The following is a 26,910-nucleotide window of genomic DNA, read 5'->3' on the forward strand; positions in this document are numbered from 1 at the left end:
CTCCAATCTCTGATTTAGCAAAACAAGTCATAAAACTTGGTCAACAAAGGTGATGCTCATAGAGGACTTCCCAAGTTATCATCACCCACTCAGCGGCGCACCAGGAAGCGCTTTGGGATGTAAATTCCAGCCGTCAGGAAGCATTGGGAGAGAGGTTTTTAAATCCCCTCACCCGAGCGGTTTTCCTCGTAGCTGCCTCCAGCGGCCGTGACAGGAAATCTTCCTCCGAAAGTCCAGAGACAAGCAGCCTCCTTCAGACAGCTTCCCTTGGACCTTCCGCCATTCCGGGCACGTCTGGGCAAGGACAAGTTTGGTTTTACACCTGGCTGATGAAGCCATTATCACAGCGAGTGAAAAAACCCAACAGCATCGACATCGACCGACAGGGACCTTCTTCTGCCGGAGGGGAACTGACACACATCCAGCGCCAGTTTCAACTGCAAGTGACCTTTCTGCATGCACTCCCATACAGAAGAACTCAACTGTTCTGCACCTATTTGATCTACTTAGGATTTTTTAAAACTAAAATAACCTATACAGATACAGTCTTGCCCACGACCACAGAGAAAATTAACAGAACAAACATCAACAAACAGCAGGGAAAAAAAAAAGAATTAAATCAGTATTTTCTGCACAACTGGTTTTTGATGCTTTATTTTCAGAACTGCCATGATAAACCTAACAGTTTTTTGGTTTTTTTTTTTTTTTTGTTTTTTTTTTTTTTTTTCTCAAAGCAAAGTCAAAAACTTAGTTACTGCTTTGAGGTTTTTGTGGTGAACCCACAACTCTCAGACTTCTTTTCCAGGAAAAGGAGCGTGAGGGGACTGTGTGGTTTAAGCCATTCACAAGGGGGGAATTAAAAAAAAAAAGCTTTGCAAAAGGTGTCTGTTAAAAACACTGCTGAGTGGAAAAAGGATGGGCCAAGGTTTGCCAGAGATGCCATTAGAGGAAGACTGGAAATTTAAACCGTGCATGATGCAAGACTCAATCTGACCCAGTAACTCGTTTTTTACAGATGGAAGCCTTTGTAATTCTTGCTGCAGTGACAAGATTTTCTTCTTGCTGGTCTGAGTATCAAGGAGGAAATTCCAGAACCTGGGAGAAGCTTCAGGAGCAGGCTCAGCGCAGCTCAGGACAGCAGGGAGTGTCTGTGCAGAGCGGGGTCAGCGGTGGGGCTGCTGCAAGGGGCAGCTCCCGGTGCTGGCCGGGCAAACAGGGGCTCCAGCATCCCCTCCACGAGCCCTCCTCTTGCTGACAGCAGGCACAGCAGCACTTGCAGGGGAAACGATTCAAAATGTTGCAGACTTGGTGCTGGTAAGTAAAATAAACAAAATCAAGTGGATAATAAACTTGGAGATAACCTACTTGCCCTCAGCTGTACTCGAGGTTACCACTGGACATCACAGCTTGGAGAACTGATTCAAGGAGTGATCACAATTATCAATATAATCACACATGCAATATAAATTTTAAAAATTAGGATTTCTCCTCTTTTAGTGAATAATTCAGATAGGAATCAAAAAAGTTCATGCACTTATACAAGAGCAATAAAAAAAATTAAATATTTATTTTGAATAACAAGCTTAAGTTCAAGCTGCATTGTTGGCAATGTTGGTTTTAAACACAGATCACAAAAGCGTGCAGAAAATTGTATTGAGCAAAGAACAAAATAATACTAAGAATTATACTAAACAGCTGCTGATTTTTAAAGAAACAAAAAAGGCTTGTAATCACTATACAAAATATAAAATGTATTAAACACTACCATCCACAGAACAGAGGTTTATTTTAGTTTGATTATATTTAAAAATTATTTGTGTAGTTATTTATATAGTGAATTGTAAATGAATATTATACAGTAACCTCCTTTTGGTCTGCAAAACCTTTGTTGCACTATAGCACATCCAATCACGTTGCAAAAAAAAAAAAAAAGAAGATTTATTTGTCCTTACTATCAATAAAGAAAACAATCATTGATAATACAGTAAATATTGTCAGGTCTACAAATAATGAAATTCAAAATTACTCCTTCGACTCTGAAGCGCTTTCCATGCAAAAAGTCAGCACTTGCTGTTTAAACTGAGTGCACTACCAAGCAATGTCCAGGGTCGTAGATGCTCTTGGTAAGACTAAACTTTACCAAAAAATTTAGAAAATAAAATAAAATATTTTTTTTTTTAATCAAAGATTGAATGCAATCATGCAACCTCTTACTACTGGGTAGCCCACTGTGTGTCTTGTCAATTTATTGCCTTTCTGGAATATCACTCAAGGCATCAAAATTAGATTCACGATAAATATACACATAATGAAAGGACACAAACTGCTATTCGACACTACTACTGGTAATGTCTGTGCTACGTGAAAGCACCTTTAAAAAGAGCCTATGCGGCAAGAGATAAGTGTCTAAAGATTCAAAATGAATCAACAGTATTGGATAACAATATAATTCTCAACTCAGAAGCTGCCTCAAGATTAGGTGCATCTTCAGTTAATGTAACAGGAAAAAAAGGCAATGGATTTTATTATTTGTATCCACTCATAAACTGACCTAAGGCCACCAGATGTGCAGACACAACAAGTTTTCTTTTCTTTTTACAGTTCTTTAAATTGTAGGATGATAAGGGAATAGATCTATTCAAAAACAAACAGCTATTTCATCTCTATTAAGAGGTGGCACCGGGCGTGGGGTTCACGTTCTGAGTGGCCACCTGTGGTGCCACTTCAATGATCCGGGGTTTGTCGATGATCCTGGCCGTGCGGTTGCCCTTCTCCACAATGCCGATAATCCACGCCTGGTGGCCCTCGCCGTACTTGGGGGACTTGATCTCGGCGCAGAAGCGCGCTGCCTGCTCTCGTGGTAGGCAGATGAGGAGGCCTCCTGCAAAGAGAGAGAGCAGAGCATCAGAACATCTGACTGAAAAGTATTTCAGCCTTGGTCTGCCATGTTATGAGTAGAAAAGTTGTCCATTTTTTTAAAAGGTTGCAGAGTTCACAGGTTGCTGCCAGAGTGGAGTTCTGTTTGTTGTTGTAATCACCTGTTGTTAATAGTTTTTGTTAACTGCCTGCTGTTGATGGTTGGGAATTCCCCTTTTTTGTCAAGTAACACCCTGCTGCTTCCTGGAGGATGGCACCCGGGATGGTGAAGAGGAGGGGACATCGGGGTTGGCATGCAAATGAAGAAACCCCTCACCAAACCCAGCAAAAACCCCTAAAAACAACGAGCCAACACGGAATTGAGGGGTCAAAGTGATGTCTAGACATGACAAACAGAATCCAGTGTCCGCTAAGACCCTTTTGACCCCTCACCCTAACCTAAGATGTTGGCTGGACAGAGGACCTTGAATGTCAAACCAAAAAACAGGGAATATCCTGATGCTCTCGTGAGGATGGAAGCCTCAGCTCTGCCCACAGACCAGTGGACACAGCTGCACTCTTCCTCCTCCTCTGTGCCACTCCTGGGAGCAGCGGCAGCGTGAGTGTGACCCGTCACTTCTTCCCACCCGTGCTGATTTTTAATAAAGGCATTAAAAGGAGAAAGATCTCCCATCCTATTTATTTCATGCCAGAGCCCTACTTGGACAAGCACTTGGTGACTCCAGTGGAGTCTGCTGAACTCCAAAGACTCCAAGAAAAGACCCAGGAGAAGTCCGAGCTCTGGCTCTACAGCAAGATGTTTGTGCCTGAATGCAGTTTAGTTTCAGATAAATGAAGCCAAATACACACAAAAGATGTTGGCAAAAGGCCGTGGTATTGATGCCAACAAATGACATACTGAAACAACACCAGCATTGTGACCTTCCTCACAGGACTGCAGAGTGCCTCTACACAGAAACATTTTGGATAAAGGTCATATGCAGATACCTGTAACCACATATTGGTGGCAGCTGATTCTGTGAGTAATCCCCTTGCCTGCAATGAAATCATTCATCAAAGCAGGGACCACTGCCCTGCTGAGAATGCAAGAGGCAGAACATGAAGCACAGGCCTGATGCAGTGCTCCCTGTGACTGCCCTTGTGACCCCTCTGTCTGACAATTTTCTAACCTTTTTAGCCTTTCCTGTAAGTTTTTTTCTCAGATACAATAGAAATTACTTCATTTACTAATGAAGGCTTTCAGAAGCAGCACAGTAATGAGTTAGCAAGCTCACCATTCCACAGTTAAACCCAAAAGCACTTCCATTCTTAGAATCCCAAAGCACTGAAAAAGATAGGTTGGCAAGTGAATTGAAAATGTTTGGAGAACACAGGGAGAGAGGAGATTCACACACCGAGGAATTTGGGCACATGCTGAGCCTCACTTGTCTTTGACCCAAAGCATCCTCATCCTCACAAGTTCTGCCAGCAGCTCTGAGCCAGCCTGGGGCAAAGAGCCACCATCTGCTGAGCAGGTCACCCTGGGCTCAGGTGCCACATCCTCCTCCTCCACAGGCAACTGCTCAGCACAGCGGGCACCTTGATGTTCGCTCTTCTGAGCACACAGACCCCTTGTGGTGACTAAAGACACTCTTCATTCAGGGCCACGAAGAAACAGCTACTGAACACGAGGAGTTAATTAAAAGGGTAAGTGGAAGTGTGAAAGCGATTTTCTTAAATACTGTTTGAAGAAAAGTGTGCCAGCCAAAAAATGCCTACCTCTCTGACATTTCAAAATAACACCCCAGTATTTCCACAAAAAACCCATAAGTTTGAATGACAGTGGCTGTAACTACTCCAGATGTAACAGACAAATCAATTGCAAAGGAATGGTGTGACATTCCCATGGAAGGCTCTAAATCCAATTTAAGAGAAATTTATGGCATGGTGCAAGTGGCAGTGCAGAGAAGGTGCAAACTAGACAGAAGGGAGATGTGCAAGTATGATATAAAAAGGAAACAAAGAGCAGAAAAGTAATCTTCACTCAATTTTTTTTTCACACACATGCTCTTCCTGCAATTTTGTATCACTTGTACACATACCCCCTTATCATCCTCTGGCAAGATCAAAAGCATGAACAAAACCCCAGTTTCTGGTGAAAAAAAGAAATCACTCCCTACCTGCAGGCTACATCCCAGTCTGATCAATAATGCTTAGAAAGGCTATGGGCTACTCTCAACCTGCAGCAGGCTTTCTGTATAGTATTTCTGTATTATAGTTATTTCTCTGGTACACTGACCAGTCTCTTTAACCCTATGGGTAAATCCTTAAGGTGTTTTTTAGGCTAGTCTGTGCTCTTGGCATTCCCAGCTGCTGTGCTTTTTGGGGACCGAAAGGATGCAGAAATTTGGTGGCTGTCCTGGCTTATCTTTGTAAGAACAAACGGGGTTTTTTTAAGAGGCTTTGAACGTTGCTGGTTTTAACAAGAAGTATTTCAAGCAGGGAAGTAGACACAGAACACTTCAAAAGCAGGCCAGACAAAGCTCTGTAATTAAGAGCAGAGATACAAATAGTCCATGAATCAAACCAAGTCCTTGCTCCTGCTAATGGCTTTCTCCTGCAACGACTTACAGCAGGATGACATCATTAGCCTTGCCTCTTGTCAGGCACTGACACAGCCCTTCCTTCTTTTCCATCCATCTGCCCATTTCCACCCAATCTCCACAAATACCAAGTTGCTGAGATATTCTACTACACTAAAAGAGTCATCTGACACCATCCAAAAGTTATTAGGAGTGAAAAATACATACATGTATCAATGTCCTAAACAGGGTTACTCTGACTTACCTCTGCAAGTAGCCACTCTAACAAACAACTCATTCTTTTGAAACCAAATGCCTGACTGCAACTTTAACCATTACCAAGGAGTTCCCTAAAAGAGAGTTCAGAATCATATAAAAGTGCAATTTTAGGAGACTACACCATTAGCAAGAGTGCCTCAAGGATGGAACAGATGACATAATACATCTTTTCAACACTGGCTTTTGTCAACAGGTGCCCAGCAAATGCACAGAGGGAGAAAAACCTCAACTCAATAACCTTAAAATCCATTCAGATAGTTTTCCAGTGAATTTCTTATTGCCTGTGCACTCAGCTGAGAAACATCTGTTCCCAGATGAAGAAGCTACAGACAGAGCGTGTCTAGAAGCTGAAGCCAGCAGAGAAGAAGTGTCAGAGTGAGCAGAGCAGCCCCAGCAGGCCTCCCCACAGCTGGCTATCAGGCACAGCAGGGCAGCCCTTGGCCTTCACATAAACCAAGGCCAGGCCAGGAGGAGTGCAAACAGCCTGGTCTGAATGCTGAGGAGCCAAGCCAGCAGAGCCTGCCCAGCTCACACTGCTGACACCCACCAGGCCCTGCAGTGCCACCCCAAAGCCTGGGGGTGGTTATTCTGCTTCCTGGCCAGTGTGTCCACGTGGCCACAGATCTTTTTTGGGGATCTGGCAGACACTGCCCTGTGACAAATCCCTGTGGCCACCTCTAATGTGAGAAACACAGTGCTGTGATCAAATCAGACAGATGTGTTTTGAGGCACCCACAGTACAGCACCAAGCAGATCTGTCTGGCTGTTTTTCCCATCATCATCCATCTCTGCACAATGCAAGCTGCTCAGCATTTCAAAAAGACCTCTTGCTCTCACTCCCAGAAGAGATTCTGAAGTCAAGCATTTCCCACTTCCTGGCAGTGCATCCATCTGCACTGTTTCACATTCCTGCAGTGAAAAGAGAATTGGGTATCCCCAAGGTGCAGGACAGGCAGCTCTGAAGATGTAAGCACTTGGTTTGCAGCTAAACCATTCCCACACCAACTGCTACCCAAACCTCTGCTACAGCCACTCACCTGCAAGGGCACCTTGCAGCTCCAGCTCTTATCATGCCATTTTTTGGGCTTTTTCCAAATAATAAATGTACTGGCACTCCAGCTATGTGGGCTCCTGGGTTTTAAGAATCTGACTGGTATTACCAACCTTACTGACACAGCTTGCCAAGCTGCCACCAGATATTTCTGCTCCCTTCTGACTGACTCTGCATTTGGAAAGGGTTCATGTCCCTTATCCTGTTACACATCATCTGAGCCACACAGTCTCTGTAGGACAGTGCCTGCTCAAGCACAGAGGGCCAAGGAACAACTCAGCAGATCAGGATAAGTTATGTATTCACTAGGGGGAAAATTTATTGCTCTCACTGTGATGCTTTTTTCCAAATCTTCCAACTGTTTTGCTTCAAGGGGCCCCCTCTGTTGTGAACTGCAGAGAACGTGGGTAATACTTCTGAAGAGCCAGAAGATGGCAGGGAAATGAAACAAGAGAAAAAGATAGATCAGTTGCTACATCTCTTCATTTCCCAAAGAGAAAGAAGAGTCAGACTAAACTAGAAAAAATAAAATTAAACAGAAGATTCAGAACAGAAGTTAAATAGAAAGACATCCAGCAGATGACAGTGATCATGCTCATCAGAGAAGAGTCTACTCTTAATGAGGCAACTTCAAAACCATCAGAAGTTCTCATCACCTGATGATTCTCTGTTTTTGTCCACAGCCAGGTTTTCAGGGCAGTCTGTTGTACTCACTGTCACTGCAAGTGGCAGCTTTATTGAACTCAAGTAATAAATGGGTCAGAAAGCAACACTGATTTTTCTGCTGCTTGTCACAATCCCTAAAGTCAGATTTCATACAAGTAAAGGAGAAAAGCTGTAAGCTGTATTCTTGGATGTCTGTGTGCTGTGGACAGAGAAGGCCTCAGCTGCCAACACTGGCTCACCCAACACTAAATTTTATACTACCAACCCAAACACCATCCTTTGTCAGGCAAAACTACTGCCAGTGGCTTGGCTTTTGAGAAAACTGTGCCAGGTGTGGTGGAATTTCCAGATATCCAATGTTCTGCAGTTAACAGTTACAAAAGAATTCAGAATCATCATTAACTTCTAACTGCAAACTGGAGAGTTGCAGGGTTTCTGTAATGTTCCATATGGGAGCAGAAGACACTCAGGACAGGATGGTGGTTTTCAAGTCCAGCTGAAGGAGTCAGATGTGAACAGCTGTGTGGCTGCAGCTCATTAGCCTGGCCAGGTGCCAAACCACTGTGCCCCTGAACACACATCACCAATCTGTGCGTTTGAAATGGAATTCTGAGGTGCAGGTGTAGGGTGTTATGAGTAGAAAAGTTGTCCAATTTTTTTAAAGGTAGCAACAATTGGTTTAACCTGTGAACTCTGCAAAGTTGGAGTTGTAACTATTTGTTGTTAATAATTTCATGTTGTAATCACCTGTTGTTAATAGCTTTTCTTTAATTGCCTGTTATGGTTACAAACCCCCCTTTGTCGAGTATCACCCTGCTGCTTCCTGGAAAATGGTACCTGGGACTGTGAGCAGGAGGTGACATTGGGGCTGGTATGCAAATGAGGAAACCTCTCACCAAATCTAGCAGGAAAAACCCCTAAAAACAACGAGCCACCATGGAATTAAGAGATCTAAGTAATGTCTAGAGTTGAGGAACGGACTCCAGCGTCTGCTAAGACCCTTTTTACCTTTCACTCTAACCTAAAGAGAACCTTGAATGTTGAACTGAAAAACTGGGACTATCCTGATGCTCTTGTGAGGATGGAAGCCCCAGCTCTGCCCACAGACCAGTGGACACAGCTGCACTCTTCCTCCTCCTCTGTGCCACTCCTGGGAGCAGCAGTGGTGTGAGCACGACCCATTGGTTCTTCCCACCCGAGCTGATTTTTAATAAAGGCATTAAAAGGAGAAAGATCTCCTATTACTGCGCCTGAGTGGGTCGCAGCTGGTGAGAGAGAGACGGTGAATCTTGTATCTTGATCAGAAGGCTTGGTTTATTAAGATATTATATATAATACATTAAGACTATACTAAATAGAATATAGAGAGAGGTTTGCAGAGCAGCTAGGCTAGCTAAGAATAGATAGAAAGAATCTACAACAAAGTTGTGTTCAAGGACTCAGTCCCCTAGCTTGCACTGGCGATTGGCCCTTAATTATAAACACAGGAAATGAGCCAATCAAGGTGTCCCTGTTGCATTCCCCAGCAGCTGATAATAATTGTTTACCTTGTCTTCTGAAGCCTCTGGCCTCCAGAAGACGCAGAAATCCGAAAGAAAGGATTTCTGTGGAGAAATGTCTGCGACAATCTCCTGCCCTATTTATTTCATAGGGAAGGAAGAGGGTGGCCCAGCTGTCACCTACCTGAAGTCTCTGGACAAGTGCCGTGCATGAGGCCGAACATGTTGCCACAGGCCTTACTGACAGCAGCCATCTTGGCCAGGACTGGGAGGTTGTGGATGACGAAGGACACCTCGTTCCTCTGCTGCTTGGCAAGGTTCTGTGCATGGCCCAGGATCCCAAAGCCTGTGATGTCTGTGGCTGCATGTGCATTGAACGTGTGCATGAGGCCAGCAGCTACAGGGGAGGGAGGGGGAAAGAACACCACATCAGAAAATACCCAATTATCAATATTGAACAATATTGTACACAGTCCAAATGAAGCTGCGTACCTTTAATGCAAACCAGGTTGGGTTAAATAAATAAAATCAATAAAATCAATAAAATCGTGCTTGAAGAGAACTGGAATTCACCAATAGTGCATGTAACACTAAAAAAATTCAATCTGTATTTAAGACATTAAATCATGCTGAAAATCTGTCATGGAAGTTGCATTTATGAGCATGGGCTATTAGACACGTGCTATTCATTTATATTGGCAGTCTAAGAAACAGGGGTTTGCTTCAGATCCAAACTTCCCAAAGCTGAGGGCCAGGGAGGTTCTGAGCTCAGCTTTGCTCTACTATGAGCATGTGTGGTCCTTGCCCTGTCTTCTCACACCTCCTTCCCTGCCGCCCTGCAATGGTGACATCAGAACTTGAGATGTGGACACTGGAAGTTTAAGAGCTGAAGAGCAAAGCCTGCGGCTGTGGGGGAAGGGGCCCAGCCTCCCCACCTATACATTCCTGAAATTCCTGCACATTTGCAGCTCCAGGGTGGGAAAAGGGCACCCCTGCCTGAAGGACAATAGCACCAGGTAAAAGTATTTAAGTGTTGTTAAAGGTGTCTGACAAGAGTAGAGAAAAACAAAACCGAGAACACTTTGACTTTCTCTGGGTGCTTCCCAATGCAGGAGCAGGACAGAGTTCTTTTCCATAAGGCAACGCTGGTCATTTATCTTTTCTGGAAGGTTTTGACAAAGAATGAAAAACCAGGAGGATGACATAAGAAATGAAAACTGAATAAATGGGAAATGAGATGTTTAACTATTCCTGTTCCTTCAACTGAGAAGTAAGAAGGAAACACTTAATTCTCCAATCTGCCAAAAGATGCTTTGAACAGAGAAGGGAAATCCTGGATTAAAACTTCTAGGGTAAAAGCAGAACCTTTACCAAAATTCAAAGCAAAAAAAAAAAAAATCAAAACAAAAAACCCACTACATGAACAGGAAAAAGACAAACAGGAAAAAACCTATATTCCACATATATACTCCACACTGTGGAAAACAGAGTACAAGACTGAATTAGAACAAAGTAATTTTTTTTTCTAAAATCAAAATTTAAATTGAAGCTTACATAAGTTTAGAGCTTTTCCTTTTTTAATTCTATTTCAAATTCTTTTAATCTTATCACAGCCAAGCTGCCTCTATGCAAGAAAATAAGGAACAAATCCAATATTTTTCTCTTTAAAACATCCTTTAACTCACTGGGATGTTACTTGCAGCACTCACATGAGTCATAATCATATCCAGCATCTTTGTGTTTTTGCTGTATAATTACAAGAGAGCGTTTGATTTTAATTTGCTGGTTTTGCTAACACTGAACAGCAGAGAAATGGGGCAGAATGAAAGGGATAAGTGTCACAGTTCCCCAAGGCAGTGGAATGAAATTGATATGGAATTGGAAATACTCACAACCCCTCCCCTCCAACACACACATCTCTTCTTACCTGTCCTGTTCAGCCGTGCCATGTTCATCATTGCCTCCTGATATGCCAGTTCTACATCTTCCTGCGTTACCACCAGTTTGATTTTATTCCACTTTTCAGGCTAATGGATGAAATAAAAATGGTTCTTTTAGATTTTCAGCTGTATATTTTAAAGCACACCCTGACCACTTCAAAAACCCCAAACCTTTAATCCCAAATGCACTTTCTTTTTTAACAGTTGAAGAAGGGGAAAATGTTGCAGTCAGGCGTGTGCCTCAGTACCCCAGCAAAGTTCATTTAAAGATCTGTTAGGCACTAAATACCTCAAATCCTACTTTCAGCAGCTGAGTGGAGTGAAATAAACTACCCTAGGGAAAGAACTCCTTCAAGGCAACTCTCTGGATTGAACTCCCACAGCCAAAAAAATAAAAAAAAAGACTTTGTTCCCAGATGTTGAGATTTGTAATTTCTTGCTTCTTGGGTTTTTAAGAGATTGTTCTTGACTTCACACCTGGGCACTTTGATGAGGAAATACTCTGATATCCTGACATTCCTGGTCAGAGGAATGTATGCTAAGGCAGGTAATAATCACTCTAGTTTAGGATTAAGGCAGTTTCATAAACCTCCTTTACAATTTAATACCAGCATCTTCCTCCAGTGTCTGGGATGGTCTCATCCCTTCATCATATTCCCATAAATGCTCTTCATCCCAAAAGGGTTTCACAGCAATTTAGGAAACAATACCTTTATAAAGGGTAATTGTTTCATTCAAAGCTGAAGTGATTCCAGATCCAGAATGAAACAAAGCAACTATTTTATTTTTAAAAGCCATACTACAACTGATTTAACTTTTTTTTTTTTTTTTTTTTTTTGCAATGAAAATAAAATTACAGAGAACTGAAAGTCAGAGAAAACAGGATTTTTGAAGCCACAATAGTTACACTGCCATTCCATAGAGTAAATGTATAGAACAAACATCTTACTTGACAAAAGGTGCAGGAACTACTAAGAAATGGTAGGTAATGCTACACTGGGAAGGATCTTGTTTTAACAAATGAGTGCTGACTTCAAGGGGTGTAAGAGAGAATCCAGAAATGGCAAAAGGGGAAAAGACTGATCAGCCAAAATAAATAATTCAGAGTTTCTGATATTAGGTTGAACTGGATCTAGTAATTAAAGAAAAGCATTTTTGTTTACACAAATGAGAGACCAAGTCAAAAAATAAGATGTGGCTGTTACAGAGATGACAGAATAGTGATTATTCTTATTCTGGGAATGACTGAAAAAAAATCTGAGCAGTCATTCTGCCTTAGGTTTCAAAACCAGTTCTGAGGCTGATCACAGGACAGAAACTGGTCAGATGATGGAAATGGAAATCACAAACAATGTGGAAGCAGAACTCAAGGCTGAGGGTAGAAGAGCCACAAACACAGGTAAGATATGAAGTGGAGGAAAATTCCTCCCCACTACAGCAAACAAGACACTGGGGTTAGTCAACAGGGAATTAGGGTGGAAAAATTTGCAGAAACTCCCAAACTGGTTAAAAAAGCAAGACTGGATTTCCAAATAGGAAGGGTCTGTAGACAACAGCAAAGAGCAAGAAAACCTCTCTGAAGTGGCACATCCCAGCCCCTTTCATGCCTTTAAGCATGCATATCTCTACACTCCAGTTTGCCTTTCTTGCATGTACATAAACTTGCTATACTATACCTTCTCCCACACACTTTTTAATATGAAGTTCAATTCCCCACCAAAACTTGATTTACAGGTGGATTTGTGATGGGTAATTAAACCTAGTTTCACTTTCCCTGCACTTTCACAAAACAAAGCTAAAGAAAAGGTAGCATAGCTACTCAGAAATTTTCCTACCACAATCAAATATATATTCTGCTTACACACAGTAATAGCAGTATTGATTTCCTGGCTGTCCTCATTTTTCAGACCAGGTTTTTCTGTTTGACAGTTGAGGAAATTAGTAGTATTTGAAATATGTGGAAATTCAGAATAGCCTTAATTTGCAAGCCTGCTCATCAGTACAACAAGAAGATATATTAAGAAGTAAGATTACAGCCAGAAAACATACTATGGAATTGGGATCTTGTTTCACTTCATTTTCATATCAAGATTATCTGAGGCCCTGATCCTTGCATCTGTGGAAAACACAGGATTCTGAAGAGGTCAAAGTTGCTAGGCCAGACCATATGAAGAAGGAGAAAAATATTTTTCCCTTGTTGCTCACACTTCAGACTCCAATGAAGATTTAAGCTGGTTCTCTCCCACTTTGGTAACACTAGCTGTGTTCATTAGAATTCATCTGACAATGCAGTGGCCAACAGCCAAACCAAAGTAGATTCCAGCTCACTCCTCTGCCAGTCTTTTGGCTCAGGAGTCCCAAAAGTAGAAAAGATGCATCATTTTAGAGTGTAAACTGAGCAGTTACAATTTGGAAGTCACGTACTGGGAGCCAGACAACATAAGCAGATGCCAATTTTGCAGTTACTTTTCAGTTCAGTAGTTACATTTTTGCCTGAAGTAACAGATGGAAGTATGTCTACATCCATAATGCTGCTAGAAATATTCTTACTGAATGCACAGGGCAATACATGTGAAACGCAGATAAACTTCCATGTACACAAGCAGAAAGGCCAAGAACACAGAGAGAGCATTCCTGGCCTAACTGCCATCAGCAAGTGTTGAAAATTATTTTGGCAGGTGGAGTAGGGCACAATGTTGCCCAGGGTGATGATAGTCTGTTGTTCTGTTAGTAAACAATTTGGGTTATTACAGCAATGCCTGAGAAATAACTAAGAATTAGGTGCAATTAAGATGGGCTCACTAAGCACAAAATTGTAAATTGCTTTGATTCCAAAGGAATGTTGCACACAAGTAGGGAAGGCTGGAGCATATCAAGGAGGAAGGAGGAGAGAGGTGACAGATGAGTCCCATCTGAGCTGAACTTTATCATGTTGAGGGAATGAGGAAAGTCATCTTTACACCTCTTCCCTATTTCTTTTTCTGCAGTGTACTCACAATATCTAGCCACTGGTGGACAGCTACAGCCACTTGTGTTCCCAAGGGTTTAGTTAATACAAGCACATCTCCTGGCACTGCATTGTCTGGCCTGGAAACAAAGAATTCATATATTAACTACACAGTTGTTAGGAATAAGTGCTGATAATTACATTTTCACAGACCCACACATCTTACTGCACAGTTAAAAAACTGACTAATTGCAGAACTACCCTCTGGGATTCACTGCCATGCAATATTGTTGAGGAAAATGTTGCAAACTTGTTTAAAAAGTGCTAATCCTTCTTTCTGGGAAAAAACAATGCTTGCAGTCAGACACACACCAAATTACATCTCATCTTTGAAATTGTTTGAGAAGACATAAGAGAGGATAAGGGGGAAAATTTACCTTTTTTACCCAAATAAGATATCCAGCATTAAGATCATGAATGAGTTCATGTGTATAGAGTAACATGCCACAGTGGGACATTCAAAATCAGCTACTGTCAAATGGACAGAATGCTCCAAAGACAGCAGTTCTGTAGCTCTCTACAGCCATTAACAGGACAACTGGGACATGGTGTAGAAATGTATGTATAAGTGTGGCAGAAATTTATGTTCAAAACAATCTCCACTGCCTTTAAAGATTAGACAGTTAATTCTCCTGTCAAAAGGAGAACAGGATCAAAAAGGACTGGGGGGTGGGGAGAAGTAAAAGGACATCCTGTTCAAAAAAAAGCAAATATATACAAAGAGATGTGGCATCTTGTTGAGTGCTAAGGACAAAAGCAAGCAGAAGGGACTGCTTTATTCATCAGAGACACACCACAAGATCACAACACAATGCTTAAAGGATTTTTACTGTATCCCTCAGACCAGTGCCTTTGATTGTTTAGTGATTCAACTTACATTATAAATTCATTAGGCTGACAGACTGTCGTGGCCACTCCTCCTAAAACAATCCAGGGATTTAACACTGTTTGGCCACCAGTAACAGATGTTCCTGCCTCTTCTGCTGCATCTTTGAAACCCTGGATAATTAGAGGCATCACTTTGTCTCTTTCCTAGAGATCAAAACACAAGTCAGAGTTCCATACACAGCAGTGCTATCAATGCAAGACTGGTCCAAGGCTTTAACCACTCCAAACAAATGCCCTCGTGGCAAATATTCATGAGAGAAAAGCAACCCTTCAAAGAGTCTGGCCTCCTGAAACCTCATGTTATCCCACACAGTTACAGTTTTACAGCTCTGTGTAGAAGAGGTGCAAAGACACTCTTACATTGAAGAAACATTGTTCAAAAGGTCATGCAAGAGTAATCAGAGTTCTGGAAATTCAGAACAATTATCCTGATACTGTAATCAGGTACAGCCACAGCAGAGGAGTGCTAAAAGGCAACATTTAACCAAGATGGCATTTGGGCTCCATTAAGCATCAAAGTTTCAACTTACATCCTTCTAAGAATAAATGTTCCTTTTTTACTACAGAAAAACAAACATACATGCTGATCTCTTCCACAAAGAAAAAGAAAACAAAAAAAAAAAAAAAGCAAAACTATCCCATAATCATCTATCCAGACTGATAGATGAATTTGCCATCAAATGCTGGCCTTTGACAGAAGGAGGCACCCCATTTTGGTGGGGATGAAGGCAGCAGATTACAATGTCATAGAAAACCAAACTTTTAGCACATGACCTCAGAATGTTTATGAGGCAAGATCCTGGGAACTAAGCCACTCAATAAGACCATTTCTTCTTTACACAGCTTCAAACTTTGAGGAGAAAATACACTAAAGGTAACTACATTCTGAGCACATTTAGCTGTTTGACTCTTCCTTCAAGAAAAAGTGTCAGAAGTCTTACCCTATCTGTCATTTTATTGCTGATTCCAAGGAGCATCAACATGTTGTCACATTCTGTGACCCCCATGGCATAAAGGTCACTTAGGACATTGGCACACGCTATTCGTCCCTGAAAAACAAAGAGAGACAAGAAAAAAAATCTGCAGCACTCTTGGTGAATGTTTAAACACTTCCCACAAGCAAAGCTTCCAGTGTTTGAGTCAGAGTTTGCATTCTGCCACAGCTTCTTATTCCACAGCATTAAGAAACCCAGCTAGAGATGTGGTATGGTCCATTATGTGCTATGTGCCCACCTAGAGGTGCAGGTATCCTTCCTTTTACAGGCATGGAGAGAATTCATCCCAGCTGTCTTGCTCAGCACTGACTCCACAGCAATCCCAGAGTTCTCACTGGGATCTGAGCCCAATCTGAGAGGCTGAAGTTAAGATCAGCAGTCTGTCCCTGATAACAAGCTCTGTTTACTTTACATGGTATATTCCTGTTAACTTTATTCCAGCACAAAACTGCACATCCTGATGGAGATGGCCATGGCATGGAACTCACAACTGCTAGGAAGTAAATCCAAAATGCACATATTGCTCAGAATATGCAGGAGATGGGTCCTTGATGAGAAAGATGTTTGTTCCCTGCCCTACTCTGGAGGCCATGCCTGCAATGCTCAGTTTCTAGGATAGAACTCCTCTTCCCTGAGGATACAGCTGTGCTGCCAGCACACACCCACACTGGGCTGCTTCCTCTGCTCTGGGGGTGACAGCACGTACAGGGAATAGAGAAGCTCAGGGCTCTCAGGAACTGGATTTGCTGGGGGAAGCTGTGTACCCACACCACTCACATAGTGACAGAGACTTATGTGTTTATCTGGCACTTTCCAGGTGACAAGATCAGGCTGAATTCTGCTACAGCACCAACAACTTCACTGACTGTTGTGTGTGCATGTGAGTATCTCCACTAACAAAAACTTGTACAAGAGAAAAACTGTCTGTCTGTTGAGGATTGCTCTAAGAAGTCAGGAAGCTGCCAGGACTGAGAAGCCATCACTCACACTCATGAGGTTAGTTACTCTAATTGTACTAAATTAATGGATCTGAGTCAGGGTTTCTGAGGTATGGACCCAACAGAGATGACACATCAAGTTTCCTGATGCAGATGCAGAATTTCCTCCTACAGACCATGCCCTAAGGGACAGCAAGATATTTTAAAATATAAGACAAATTCTGTTGTGTTACTCTGGAAGACTCCATGCATTCTATGGAAGTGTTTGAGGCTTACAGTTGCAGAACTGTAACCAGCACCTGGCTTTATGATTGATATTAAGTCTGTGCTTTTCATTATGTTCAAAGGCAACATCACCATGGTAAAAGCAACAACATGCTTATTTGATACAATTTGCAAATAGGTAATATTTTCAGGCAGTTAGTTCACTTGCTGATGACATGAAACATCTCCATCACAAATAAATATAATAGTTTTTCATAAATTCAAGAGTTTTTGGTGGCATCAGGGGAATCCCTGATATTTGGAACTGGAATATATTTTAATAATTCAAATTTTAAACTATTAAGAAAAGACTTGTGTACTGTACTATTTGATGGATATTAGCTGTTAAATTTCTATAGGCCTGCCATTTCCCTTTGGTGGAACTATCAAGCCATTCTCTGTTATCTTCAGTATTTACCAAGCAAACTGCTGGTTTGTTCCCTGTTAGGAATGCCAGATAACTTTTTAAAACCATAAGGACAATACCTCTGATAGTCAGAGGTCAGTCTATAATGCTTTTGCCAACTGCCAAAACCACTATGGAAACAAATTCAGGGAAGTGCAATTCCCAGGTCTGAAGGAGCAGAGAGAACAACCCAGGGCTCTTGTGAACACCAGCAAACCCAGCAGGGCTCACAGACAGGGGTCAGCCTGGCCAGGTCCTGCAGGTCACCTGCCTGAAACACAAAGTCTGTGTGCAATACACAGAACTATTTGTAAGGGCAAAGGGTGAAGAACCAGACAGCCATCTCCAGTTTTGAGTGAAGGTTCTTAAAACAGCAACAAAAAGGTTCCTGGAGGTAAGGGGAAAGCCAGCTCCCTGCTCCTGTACTCAAACATGCATCTCCACAGTGCTACAACAGAGGCCAGTATCCACTACTAGTCCCAGTGGATTGATACTTATTACAAAACCTTTTATTGATTGCTTGTAACTTTCCTAATAAGCCATTTAAGCTAAATAAATCCTATGCTTGGTACAGATTTTATAGGTGTGCATCCTAGGGATAATTTTGCACATGGACTGAGCATTTTCAAGGACAAAGTGAAAGTGAAGGAGAAAGAGGAAAAGAAAGAAGAATGATTTTGCATATAACTGCAGAACTTAGTTTTAAAATAAGCAGTAGGAGAGTGAAAGCTGTTTTCTGGAGCAGAAATAGGAAGTTCAGCTGAGTCCACAAGCAGTTTTGCCTTCCTCAGCTGTTTCCTAATCCCTTCTGTCACAGCACCCAGCTTGGGGTTCATTTACACTTTTGGCTTTCCCTCTTTGCTTCTTCTCCTCCAATTAGGAAGAGAGATCAGATAAGGAGCTGCAGGTAAACCCTGTGCACAGAGAAAGGAAGAGACTCTAGACCAGGGAACACCCACTCCACTCAGAAGTGCCTGGGTAAGGAGACTGAGGGGAAGGGCAAGGACGGTGTGCACTGCAGGTGAGTGATACTGGTGTCACAGTAACAACAGGGGTGGGTCAGGGGACACCTGGACTTAAAGCAGGGAAAGAAGCACTTGGAGAAGCAGGGCAGCAGCAGCATCTCTCAAGCAGAGGAGGCCAGAGCACACCCCTTTATACAGCCTGGACACCAACTCAAAATTCCCAAGCATCACAATTCCTCTGCTTGTGACAACCATCCATAAACCCCGTGGCAAACTGTATTTGACTGTCCTCTAACTGTCCCTTGGGGTACTCCTGCCCCTAAGAGAGGTCTCAGCAGAGGGTCCAGGAGCAAATCCTGCTGGATCATCACTGGTGGCATCAGCAAGAAGGCTTGAGACAGAACCCCCATCCTCAGTTAGCTCTTAGGAAGAAACACACATATGTAAACAGATTAGGAAGTGGCCAGCCACCAGATTAAAATAAATGCCCTCAAGAATGAAAAGTGAAGGGCTTGAGTCAGACAGCACCAAGGTTACAGCTGCTGGTGGCATGTGGAGCACAGCACAGACTGTAACTATGATGCAACCACTGAAGCTGGACTAAGGCCAAATTTACATTCCACTCCTACCACACTGACCTAAACCTCATCTGGGCACAGGCCCATCTATCCACTCCTGTGGCATTTGTATCTCCAAACAAAGCAACCCCTCCCCCTACACCACAGCCTTCAACACTGTCCCTCAAGTGTTTGTTACAAGGTGAGAAGAGAGTTTCTCAGATGATGAATTTGAACACAGATCTCCAAAACATTTTTTCTCCTCTGGTCCCTGACAAGTTCACACATGATATTAAAGCAGCCCACTTGAATCAAATTTCTCAGGAGAGCTCAACAACTCCACACTGCAGAGGCCAGCCTGAGATTTTGGCTGCTCAGTTTGCAGAAAGAGAGCTCTCCTGGAAGAGAAATGATAGGAGCTAGGCTTACATATGTGCACAACACATGGGCAAGCATGCTAAAAAAAAATAAAGAAAAAAGATGGCCCCCATCTCAAACTGAGTCCAAAACCCACCAGAGAGGTCTCACAGAGCAAACAAACCAACAGCAGCACATAAAACATTGTCACACCAAGAAGAAAAGCAATGAGTCACATCTAAACCACAGAAAACAAATTCTAGCACCTTTCACTTAACATTTCCTTATAGCTTTATTGAAGTATTTTTTAAAGCTCATTTGTTTCCCAGAATCTGTTCCAGTCAATACTGCCACACATGCAGGAATCTCTGCTGAGCCAGACTAAATGTGACAGGAGCACAGAATGAGCCAAGGCCAAGGTGCACACACACCTTCCCTCCAGTCATTTCCATGTGCCCATGTTCAGGGGGAGGTGGCACCACAGGACAGCTGGTGTTCACAAAGCACTCTGAAACTGCCAGCTGCTATTGCCAGCTACTGACATTGGCTATTTCCAGTTCTGATGGTTACCTGGTTATTCCAATACCTCAGAAAAGGCCAATTACAATGCAGTTCTGCTGGTAAGTGGAGTTTACTCTCTGCTACTTCCCAGGCTGCTCTTTTTCCCCCTTTTGGGCTTTTCAAACCAAATCCCACAGAACAAGAGGTGAAGGGAAATCTGAATGAAAGGTGGCAGTTCTCCCAACTTCCACCTACATAGAAAGCAGCACTGCAGCATTCCTGGCCAACATGGGAGATTCCAGGATGAAATGATGCCTTTCCCTCTTCATGTCTATTTAGGAAAGACTCTGAATGCAATTAATCACACAAATAGCACCACACATCTAGAAGAAAATGTCAGAACTGCCATCAGGTTGGTGAGAAGCCTGAATCAGCAACAGACCCAGAAGCAAGTTTAGCCAACTTACCATCATATAAGGGTCATCCACAATAGGATAAATATAATCTGTTGTCTGGACTAATGACAAACCTCCATGTCTCAATGGAATAACACAAGTGTCCATCCCAATTCCTGCAAAGACAGAAATCCATGAGTGAGGTGGGTAACTGCACCCTGAATTATCTGCTGCTCTTAACTAAAGAGTTTACAAAACATGTCTGTGAAATGTAACTCCTAACATTGCCTAAACAGACAAGGCAAATTCCTCTGCCAGAAAAAGCACATAGCACAAGTCAGAGGAAAAAACAAGCAAAGAAAGAAAACTCCTGGTTGGAACTGAACATAAGTGCAAATGGCTGAAGGCAAGAACTAAACTACAAATGTTTTTTATTCTTTTGCAGCAGCATAGCAGCACATCAAGAACATCTGTGCTTTTATGTAAGTACATTTAAAGTTAAGAGGAACTAAGTACACTGATATTGTCAAAAGCAAATAGGTTTTCCTGTCACTGCAATCTCAACAAAAACACAGTGAGAGTTGTGAAGGGACACAGCATCTCATAAAGGACATCCCCTCACTTCAGCAGGAACAAGAACTCCACAGGTCAGGGCCCAGGCCCTTGGTGAGAGATGATTGACCCACTTGGAGCTTTAGCAACTGCATCAGCCTTGCTTTGCACAGCTGGAAGGCTGCAGAGCACCTGATGGATACAGAACCCCTTGGAGGAAACCACAGCTCTGAGCACCACAACCTTTTCCCTGGCAGAGGATATTTCAAACACATGAGATATGAGACCCTCCCAGCATTTGCTGCCACAGAGGAGCCCACAGCAAAGGGGCAGGTGACAAATCACAACATGCTGGCTGAGCCACACTGCCCTGTGCCCTGCAGCAATGCAGGAAGCTGATCTCCTTCCTGGGCTACCTGGAATTGCTCTGCATGCCCCACAGGGCAAGAGTCTCCACAGCAGCCCATTTCTAGGGAGCAGATGTCACACAGGAACTTTTCACCATGAATTAATGAAACACAGCCCATTTCTAGGGAGCAGATGTCACACAGGAACTTCTCACCATGAATTAATGAAACACTACCCTAGCAAGAGCTACAAACCAGGGTTTGGCAGAGTCCTGTACAGGCATGGAGCAAGGTGCTGTCACCTGAGGGGACAGAGGTCTGCCAGGCAGTCAGTATACAGGTGAGAGGATCTTGCCTCCCCTGCCTAGAGAGGAAAGAGATCTTGCCTTGGAAGAGCACTAACAAGCTCTCAAGCAGTAACTTAGGGCTGCTCAATCTCCACAGAAGCTCCCAAGCCACTATGCCTGACATGCAGTGCCCCCAGGGAAGGGCCCATGTGCAGTTACAGAGAAGTGGCTCAGGTGCAGGAGCTGTTTTGCCCTCAGTTCACCTGTTTGTGCCATAATGCTGCAAAACCAACTCTGTTTGACAGACAGACCAAGGGGCTAGGATGATGGTCCTTCTGAGGCTGTGTTAATGTTCCACCAGAACAGCTCTGAATAACAAGGGAATCTGTCAGAGCCATGACTGATTTCAGATCTGTAACAGCTCTGAGAATAAACATCAGATTTGCAGTTTCTTACTCTCAGTCCTATTTAAGTTTGCTCTGGGTAATATCTCTTGCAGAACTAAAAAGGGGAGAGCTTGAACCTGCTGCTGGCAGCCTCCCTCCTGCCTGCATTTCAAAAGCATGATGCCTGTGCATAGGGGGCAAAGTTACATGTCTAGAGCTTTTCAGCACAAGACATCAAAGGCAAATCTCACACCAAACTTATCCAAAGACACATTTGCTAAAGGGATACTCAGTCACAAAGGCATATTTTAAAAGACATCTGAACTCTTCACCTTCTATTACTAACAGATTTTCTGTTACATAGTATAACACCTACACACTGATGGCACAAATCTACTTTTATACCTTTTCATATAGCTGTAGAAGTCTACTGGCAGTTCCATTATTGTTTAGAGCCTCTAAGTTTGTAAGAGAAAAGAAATCTAAATCAAATTATTGCTGATTTTACAAAACTGCCAAACTGAAATGCTGCTGTGAACAGCTTACTTAATCTAGAAAAATACATATAAATTTGGGGATGAGAAATTATAAATTTTGGGGATGAGAAAAGATGGAAGTGTCCTCTATCAGGGAATATTAAATTATAGTGCCACCCCAGCTTCACACACAATTGCTGCTTAGATACTTCATACAAAGATCTTCATTGTTTAAGCAAGAGCATGGGTGCCTTACTAATCTCTGATTATATTCAATCTCTACCAGAATAGTGGGTTGCAGCCTGTTAGCCTGCTAATAGACAATTAGTAATGTTTATATAATTTAAATAAGGTTATTGAACACTAAACTGATAATAACTTCAGAATAAATGCTCCATTGATATTCTAAAGTTGAGGGGAAAAAACCATTCTGCACTGCAAAGAGATTGAATATGCAGGGCTGAGTAAATAGACAAACAGAATTAAAAGTGTCATTAAACACATTATCTACATTAATTTATCTATATCAATATTAGGTACAGTAGCTGGTATCAAAATACCTACATTTGCCCTGTTCCCCGTGTAGGTGGCTTGTGCAGGTTGTTTTCCCTTATTGCTTGCATCATTGTGCAAATATCAAAGAGAAAGTGAAGCTGGCAAGAACACAGAGGTCTTGGAAAGGCAGCCTTTCCCAGGCAGCTTCTACAGGTGAGCAAAAGAGTTAGAGTGGGGAATAAGGAAAGGACTCAAAGGAAAAATGACACCTGTGAAACAATTTGCTCCCAGTCAGCTGAAGCAAGAAAGGGCTCTTGCTCACTTTCTGTGACCCAGGAACAGAGGGGAGGGGAGGGGAAATTCACCTGGGAGTCATCCAAATTCATTCATCCATTGCATCAAATTCCAAATGCAATGCATGAACACAAAAGTCTAGAAATGAACTGAGAGGATTTCAGTTTGCACAGCATCTACTGGGGGGAAAGGGAAGAGCAGACTAACACCTAAGCATGTGCCCATCACAATGGCCATTCCTGAGTGTTTTGCCTTGGTAGCTGAGTGCACTGCAGGATGTTAAATAATTAAGATAAAATTCTTGTATCCCAGATGCCAACAAATGACAGCATGAGATTCATTCTTCAGCCTTCAGGATGCTGTGCATGCATTAAACAACACACAATTTTCAAACTGGTTGAACAAACCACAAATGTGATTATGTCACTAAGTAAACCGAGCAGAAGGACCAGCAATGTCCAGAGCAGCAACTACTTACCCAACCTGGGCATAACTGCCCCCAAGAACTGTTCATCTTCCTGAAAATGGTTTTCTTGTAGAGATTCAAGCAGTTTCTGTAAGACATCCTGGGGCACTTTGCAGCCCGTGCCCTTGAGCTCAGTGAATCGGGTCAGACGGAAGCTCTTGTCCAGCTCGTAACTTTCGGGGTTGAAGGACTCCCGAACAGACATGGCTCTGTCCCGCCGGCTGCGGCCGCTCCCACCACAGCAACACGATCACCTTCCCTGATCAGTCTTGGTGGAAAACAAAAACAACAATTAGAAAAAAGAAAAAGGAACATGGGAAAGTCCTGCAAGACAACGAGTTTTCCACATGGTGCAAGTTAAAAGGAAAAGGAAGTGCTCGTTATGGTTGTTCAGCTGTTAAGACAGGTGTGCACATCTCACACAACTCATTTCCCAACAAAGGGAAGACTCCTCATCCATCCTTCTGACATTTCAAACTATAACTATTCCAGGTGAATCAGAGAATTAAACTCTTTCCCAGATATGCTGAGTAAGGTTTTCATTAAAAAAAGAATCCAACACACTTACTGTCCTCATTTAACACAGAAGCAATGAAAGAAATAATAATTCCCAGAGCACAGAGGCCAAAAGGCAGCCTGGGCCCTGATCCTGCAGCATGCTCAGCACAGACATCTGTTTGTACTCAGCCCAGTGTGGGGTCATGATTTCAGCCATTAACATATTCATCTCAAAAATGGGATGCTTTTCAAAGAATAGCTCTGCTTCAGTCCTGAAGCTTCATAATACACCTGTTCTCCTTGGGAGAAAACACAGTCCTGGTGCTCTGCTGGTACAGGCAGCAGAAGAACAAAGAGGCTGTATTTGAGCAGAGTGCTTCACCTATAAGCATGCCAGTTTACCTTCTAGCATGCTCATAAACAAAAAAATGCTGGAAAGTTTCTTGCTTCTTCAGCCCTTTTTTAGTCAACTAATGATACAGAAAATCAGAGAATTGTCCATTAAAATAGTAATGTAAAAAGACACTGATGCAATTCATTTAATAAAATTCTTAACAATGCATGGCTAATTTTAGAACGTTTTTCCACTCTGACTCACATCCACCACACTCCAAAACTAATAAGAGGCCTAAGTGAGACACTGACTTCTAAACAGGAATGGCTGCGATAAAATACAATTCATCTTTCTCACAGAACAAGTTTTCAGGAATTACTAAAAGCAATCTGTCTAGTAGTTGTTTCTTAGAAAGCAAGGTTCCTATGTAACAGCAACAAGAACAGAGTTCAGTGGCATCACTGACAAAACCTGACACTGATGGTCATGCCCTAATGAGGTTAAGCTGAAAAGAAGAACTCCAGGGACTCATTCTTGCCAAGTTCAACGTTTCTAAATGAGGGAAAGAAGTAAATCTACAGACTGTGCTGTATCTGCCCTCCACAGCACTTACTAACAAGCACATCTGTTCCATAAACCTTTAAGTCAATTTATTGTCTGTAATTTGTAGGAACTGAAGTTTTAAGTTCCCTGAGAACTTTTTGATGTGGAGCCCAACTCCCCTTCACTGTGTTTTCCCTCCTTCTCTGGGAGGTGTGGCACTTATTTAAAACAAATCTTGCAAAGCCTAGGCTCGGGCAGAAATCCAAACTCTAGTTACAAGAACGTGTCTTGGATGAGCAATGAATTCAGTTCCTAGCCGTTGTCTTCCAATGCAAGACACTAAGCACTTGCAAAAGAAAAAAAAAAAAAAAAAAAGAAGTGTCTGGAAAACAACCTGTCAATAGAAACAGGAGACAAAAGCTTTTCATGGAGGGGGGAATTTTTTTTTCTTCATTCTTTTTTTAACGCTTCATTCTAATTAATTCCAGAAAATTATAAAAAGCAGCTTGCCCCACAAGAGAAACATCTTCCTTCATCTAACCAAAAAGTGCATTAAGCTTAGCACCCCCTGCCTACTTACACAGGGATGGATGCAGAGGCCACAGCCTACCAGGAACTTTTTGCAGCCTTGAGGAATGTAAGGACACAGTTCCCCCGTTTGAAAACAACTCGGGAAACAAACAAGACGATTTCATTAAATGGAAAACATCTCCAATGTAAGAATACAGTAACCTTTCTAATAGAGATCTGATTAAAGCTGTGCACAACTGTGTAATTCGCAGACTCCCATATGAGCAACATTCCAGGTTTTGGCGATTTTGGGGGTCACAGCACTGAGCCCAGCAGAGTTCACGGAGAGTTTGGACAACTCTCAGGCACAAGGTGTGATTCTTGGGGCTGTCCTGTGCAGAGCCAGCAGCTGGACGGATGGCACTGAGAGTCCCTTGCAACTCAGAACATTCTGCGATTCTGGCAGTCCATGCAGCACTGCGATGTGAGTGACAAGAATCCCTCCCCAGCAGCAGACAACACCTCCTAACCCAGACGTTTCTTACTTTAAAAGAGCGGCATAATAAATATTAAAAGCTAAAGTTTAACCCTTGCCTTCCTAAAGAGCAGAGAGAGGGGAGCACAGGAGCGAAAAGGGGGGGAGGGAGGGAGAACTGGAGCCAGGTACGTACCCCAAACCAACCCCAGCGCACCCAGCGCCAGCCCGACCGCCCGAGGCACACGAGGCGAGGCGCTGCAGCCACCATCGATCCGGGGAATGCGGCGGGCAGCGCTGCGGGCAGACATGGCTCCGGGACACCTTAAATTTCCAGCCGCTGCCTTTAGAGGCAAACCCGGGGCCTTCGCTGCCGCTCTTTGTGCAGCCGGAGAGGCGGCGGGGGAAGAGGGCGAGGAGGAAGGAGCAGCGCTCGGAGCGGCGGCGGCAGCGGCCCCTGCCCGGGCTGCGGCGGGGACGGAGCCCGCGGGTGTCCGGCCGCGGCGTCCCCCGTGTCCCCACGTGCAGGTACGGTGTCACCGGGGCGGGGTTCACCCCTGGCTGCCGGGGACGGCCGGGGGGATGTTGGGAGCAGCACCCCCCCACCCCACGGCGACACTCCGTAATGGGGAGGGAGAGAAGCACGGGGGTGGGGGGGAGGAATGGGGGGGGGGAGAAAGGAGGGAAAAGGGAAAAAAAAAAAAAATGTCGGCGGGCGAAAAATTTAACCCGTCCGCTGCCGGCGTCCAAATTTTTTTAAAGCGGCCGCATCGCGGTGAGGCGCTGCCCCCCCATCCCCGCTCCTTCCTCCGCCCTTCCCCCGGGGCCGGGCCGAGGGAGGGCGGCGGGGCCCGGGCCGGGCGGGCACCCCGCGCCCCGGCCGCGCCGCGCCACCCCCCGCGCCCGGCCCGGCGGGAACGGCGGAGGCGAATTCCCCTTTAAATCTCCCCGCCTTGCACCCCCCCTCCTCCTCCTCCTCCCTCCTCAGGTCTCCCTCTCACCGGCTCTCGCCGCCTCCTCGCCCTCCGCCTCCTCCCGCGAACGGGACTCCCAGCGCGGTCCCACAATGCACCGGGCGCGACGGGCTCCCTCAGCGCCGCC

At 43.6% G+C, this 26,910-nt stretch overlaps 1 protein-coding gene across 2 annotated transcripts; it reads right to left on the reverse strand.

Annotated features, from left to right (window-relative positions):
* Nucleotides 1–890: 890 nt before the first annotated feature.
* On the reverse strand, nt 891–26,910 carry SEPHS1 (selenophosphate synthetase 1). Of its 2 annotated transcripts, none has more exons than XM_058022370.1 (9): nt 26,811–26,910; nt 23,462–23,717; nt 20,219–20,322; nt 15,710–15,817; nt 14,758–14,912; nt 13,870–13,960; nt 10,861–10,960; nt 9,118–9,330; nt 891–2,881 (listed from the first exon to the last, which is right to left on the reverse strand). In XM_058022370.1, exons 2-9 carry the CDS (start codon nt 23,652–23,654, stop codon nt 2,667–2,669), a joined length of 1,179 nt encoding a protein of 392 aa, XP_057878353.1. In that variant the 5' UTR covers nt 23,655–23,717; nt 26,811–26,910; the 3' UTR covers nt 891–2,666. The 2 variants fall into 2 exon arrangements, with proteins under 2 accessions (XP_057878353.1, XP_057878354.1); XM_058022371.1 differs by lacking the exon at nt 26,811–26,910 and adding an exon at nt 26,006–26,410.

Source organism: Melospiza georgiana, chromosome 4 (assembly GCF_028018845.1).
Source record: "Melospiza georgiana isolate bMelGeo1 chromosome 4, bMelGeo1.pri, whole genome shotgun sequence".
In the NCBI taxonomy this organism is placed as follows: Eukaryota; Metazoa; Chordata; class Aves; order Passeriformes; family Passerellidae; genus Melospiza; species Melospiza georgiana.

Excerpts from the sequence above, each read along its gene's own strand:
- SEPHS1 (XM_058022370.1), bottom strand. The coding sequence starts at position 23,654 with ATGTCTGTTCGGGAGTCCTTCAACCCCGAAAGTTACGAGCTGGACAAG. Across the intron at positions 15,818-20,218 it reads TGGATGACCCTTATATGATG|GGACGAATAGCGTGTGCCAA; the intron begins GTAAGTTGGCTA and ends TTTGTTTTTCAG. Across the intron at positions 13,961-14,757 it reads CAGCCTAATGAATTTATAAT|GCCAGACAATGCAGTGCCAG; the intron begins GTAAGTTGAATC and ends CTTTGTTTCCAG.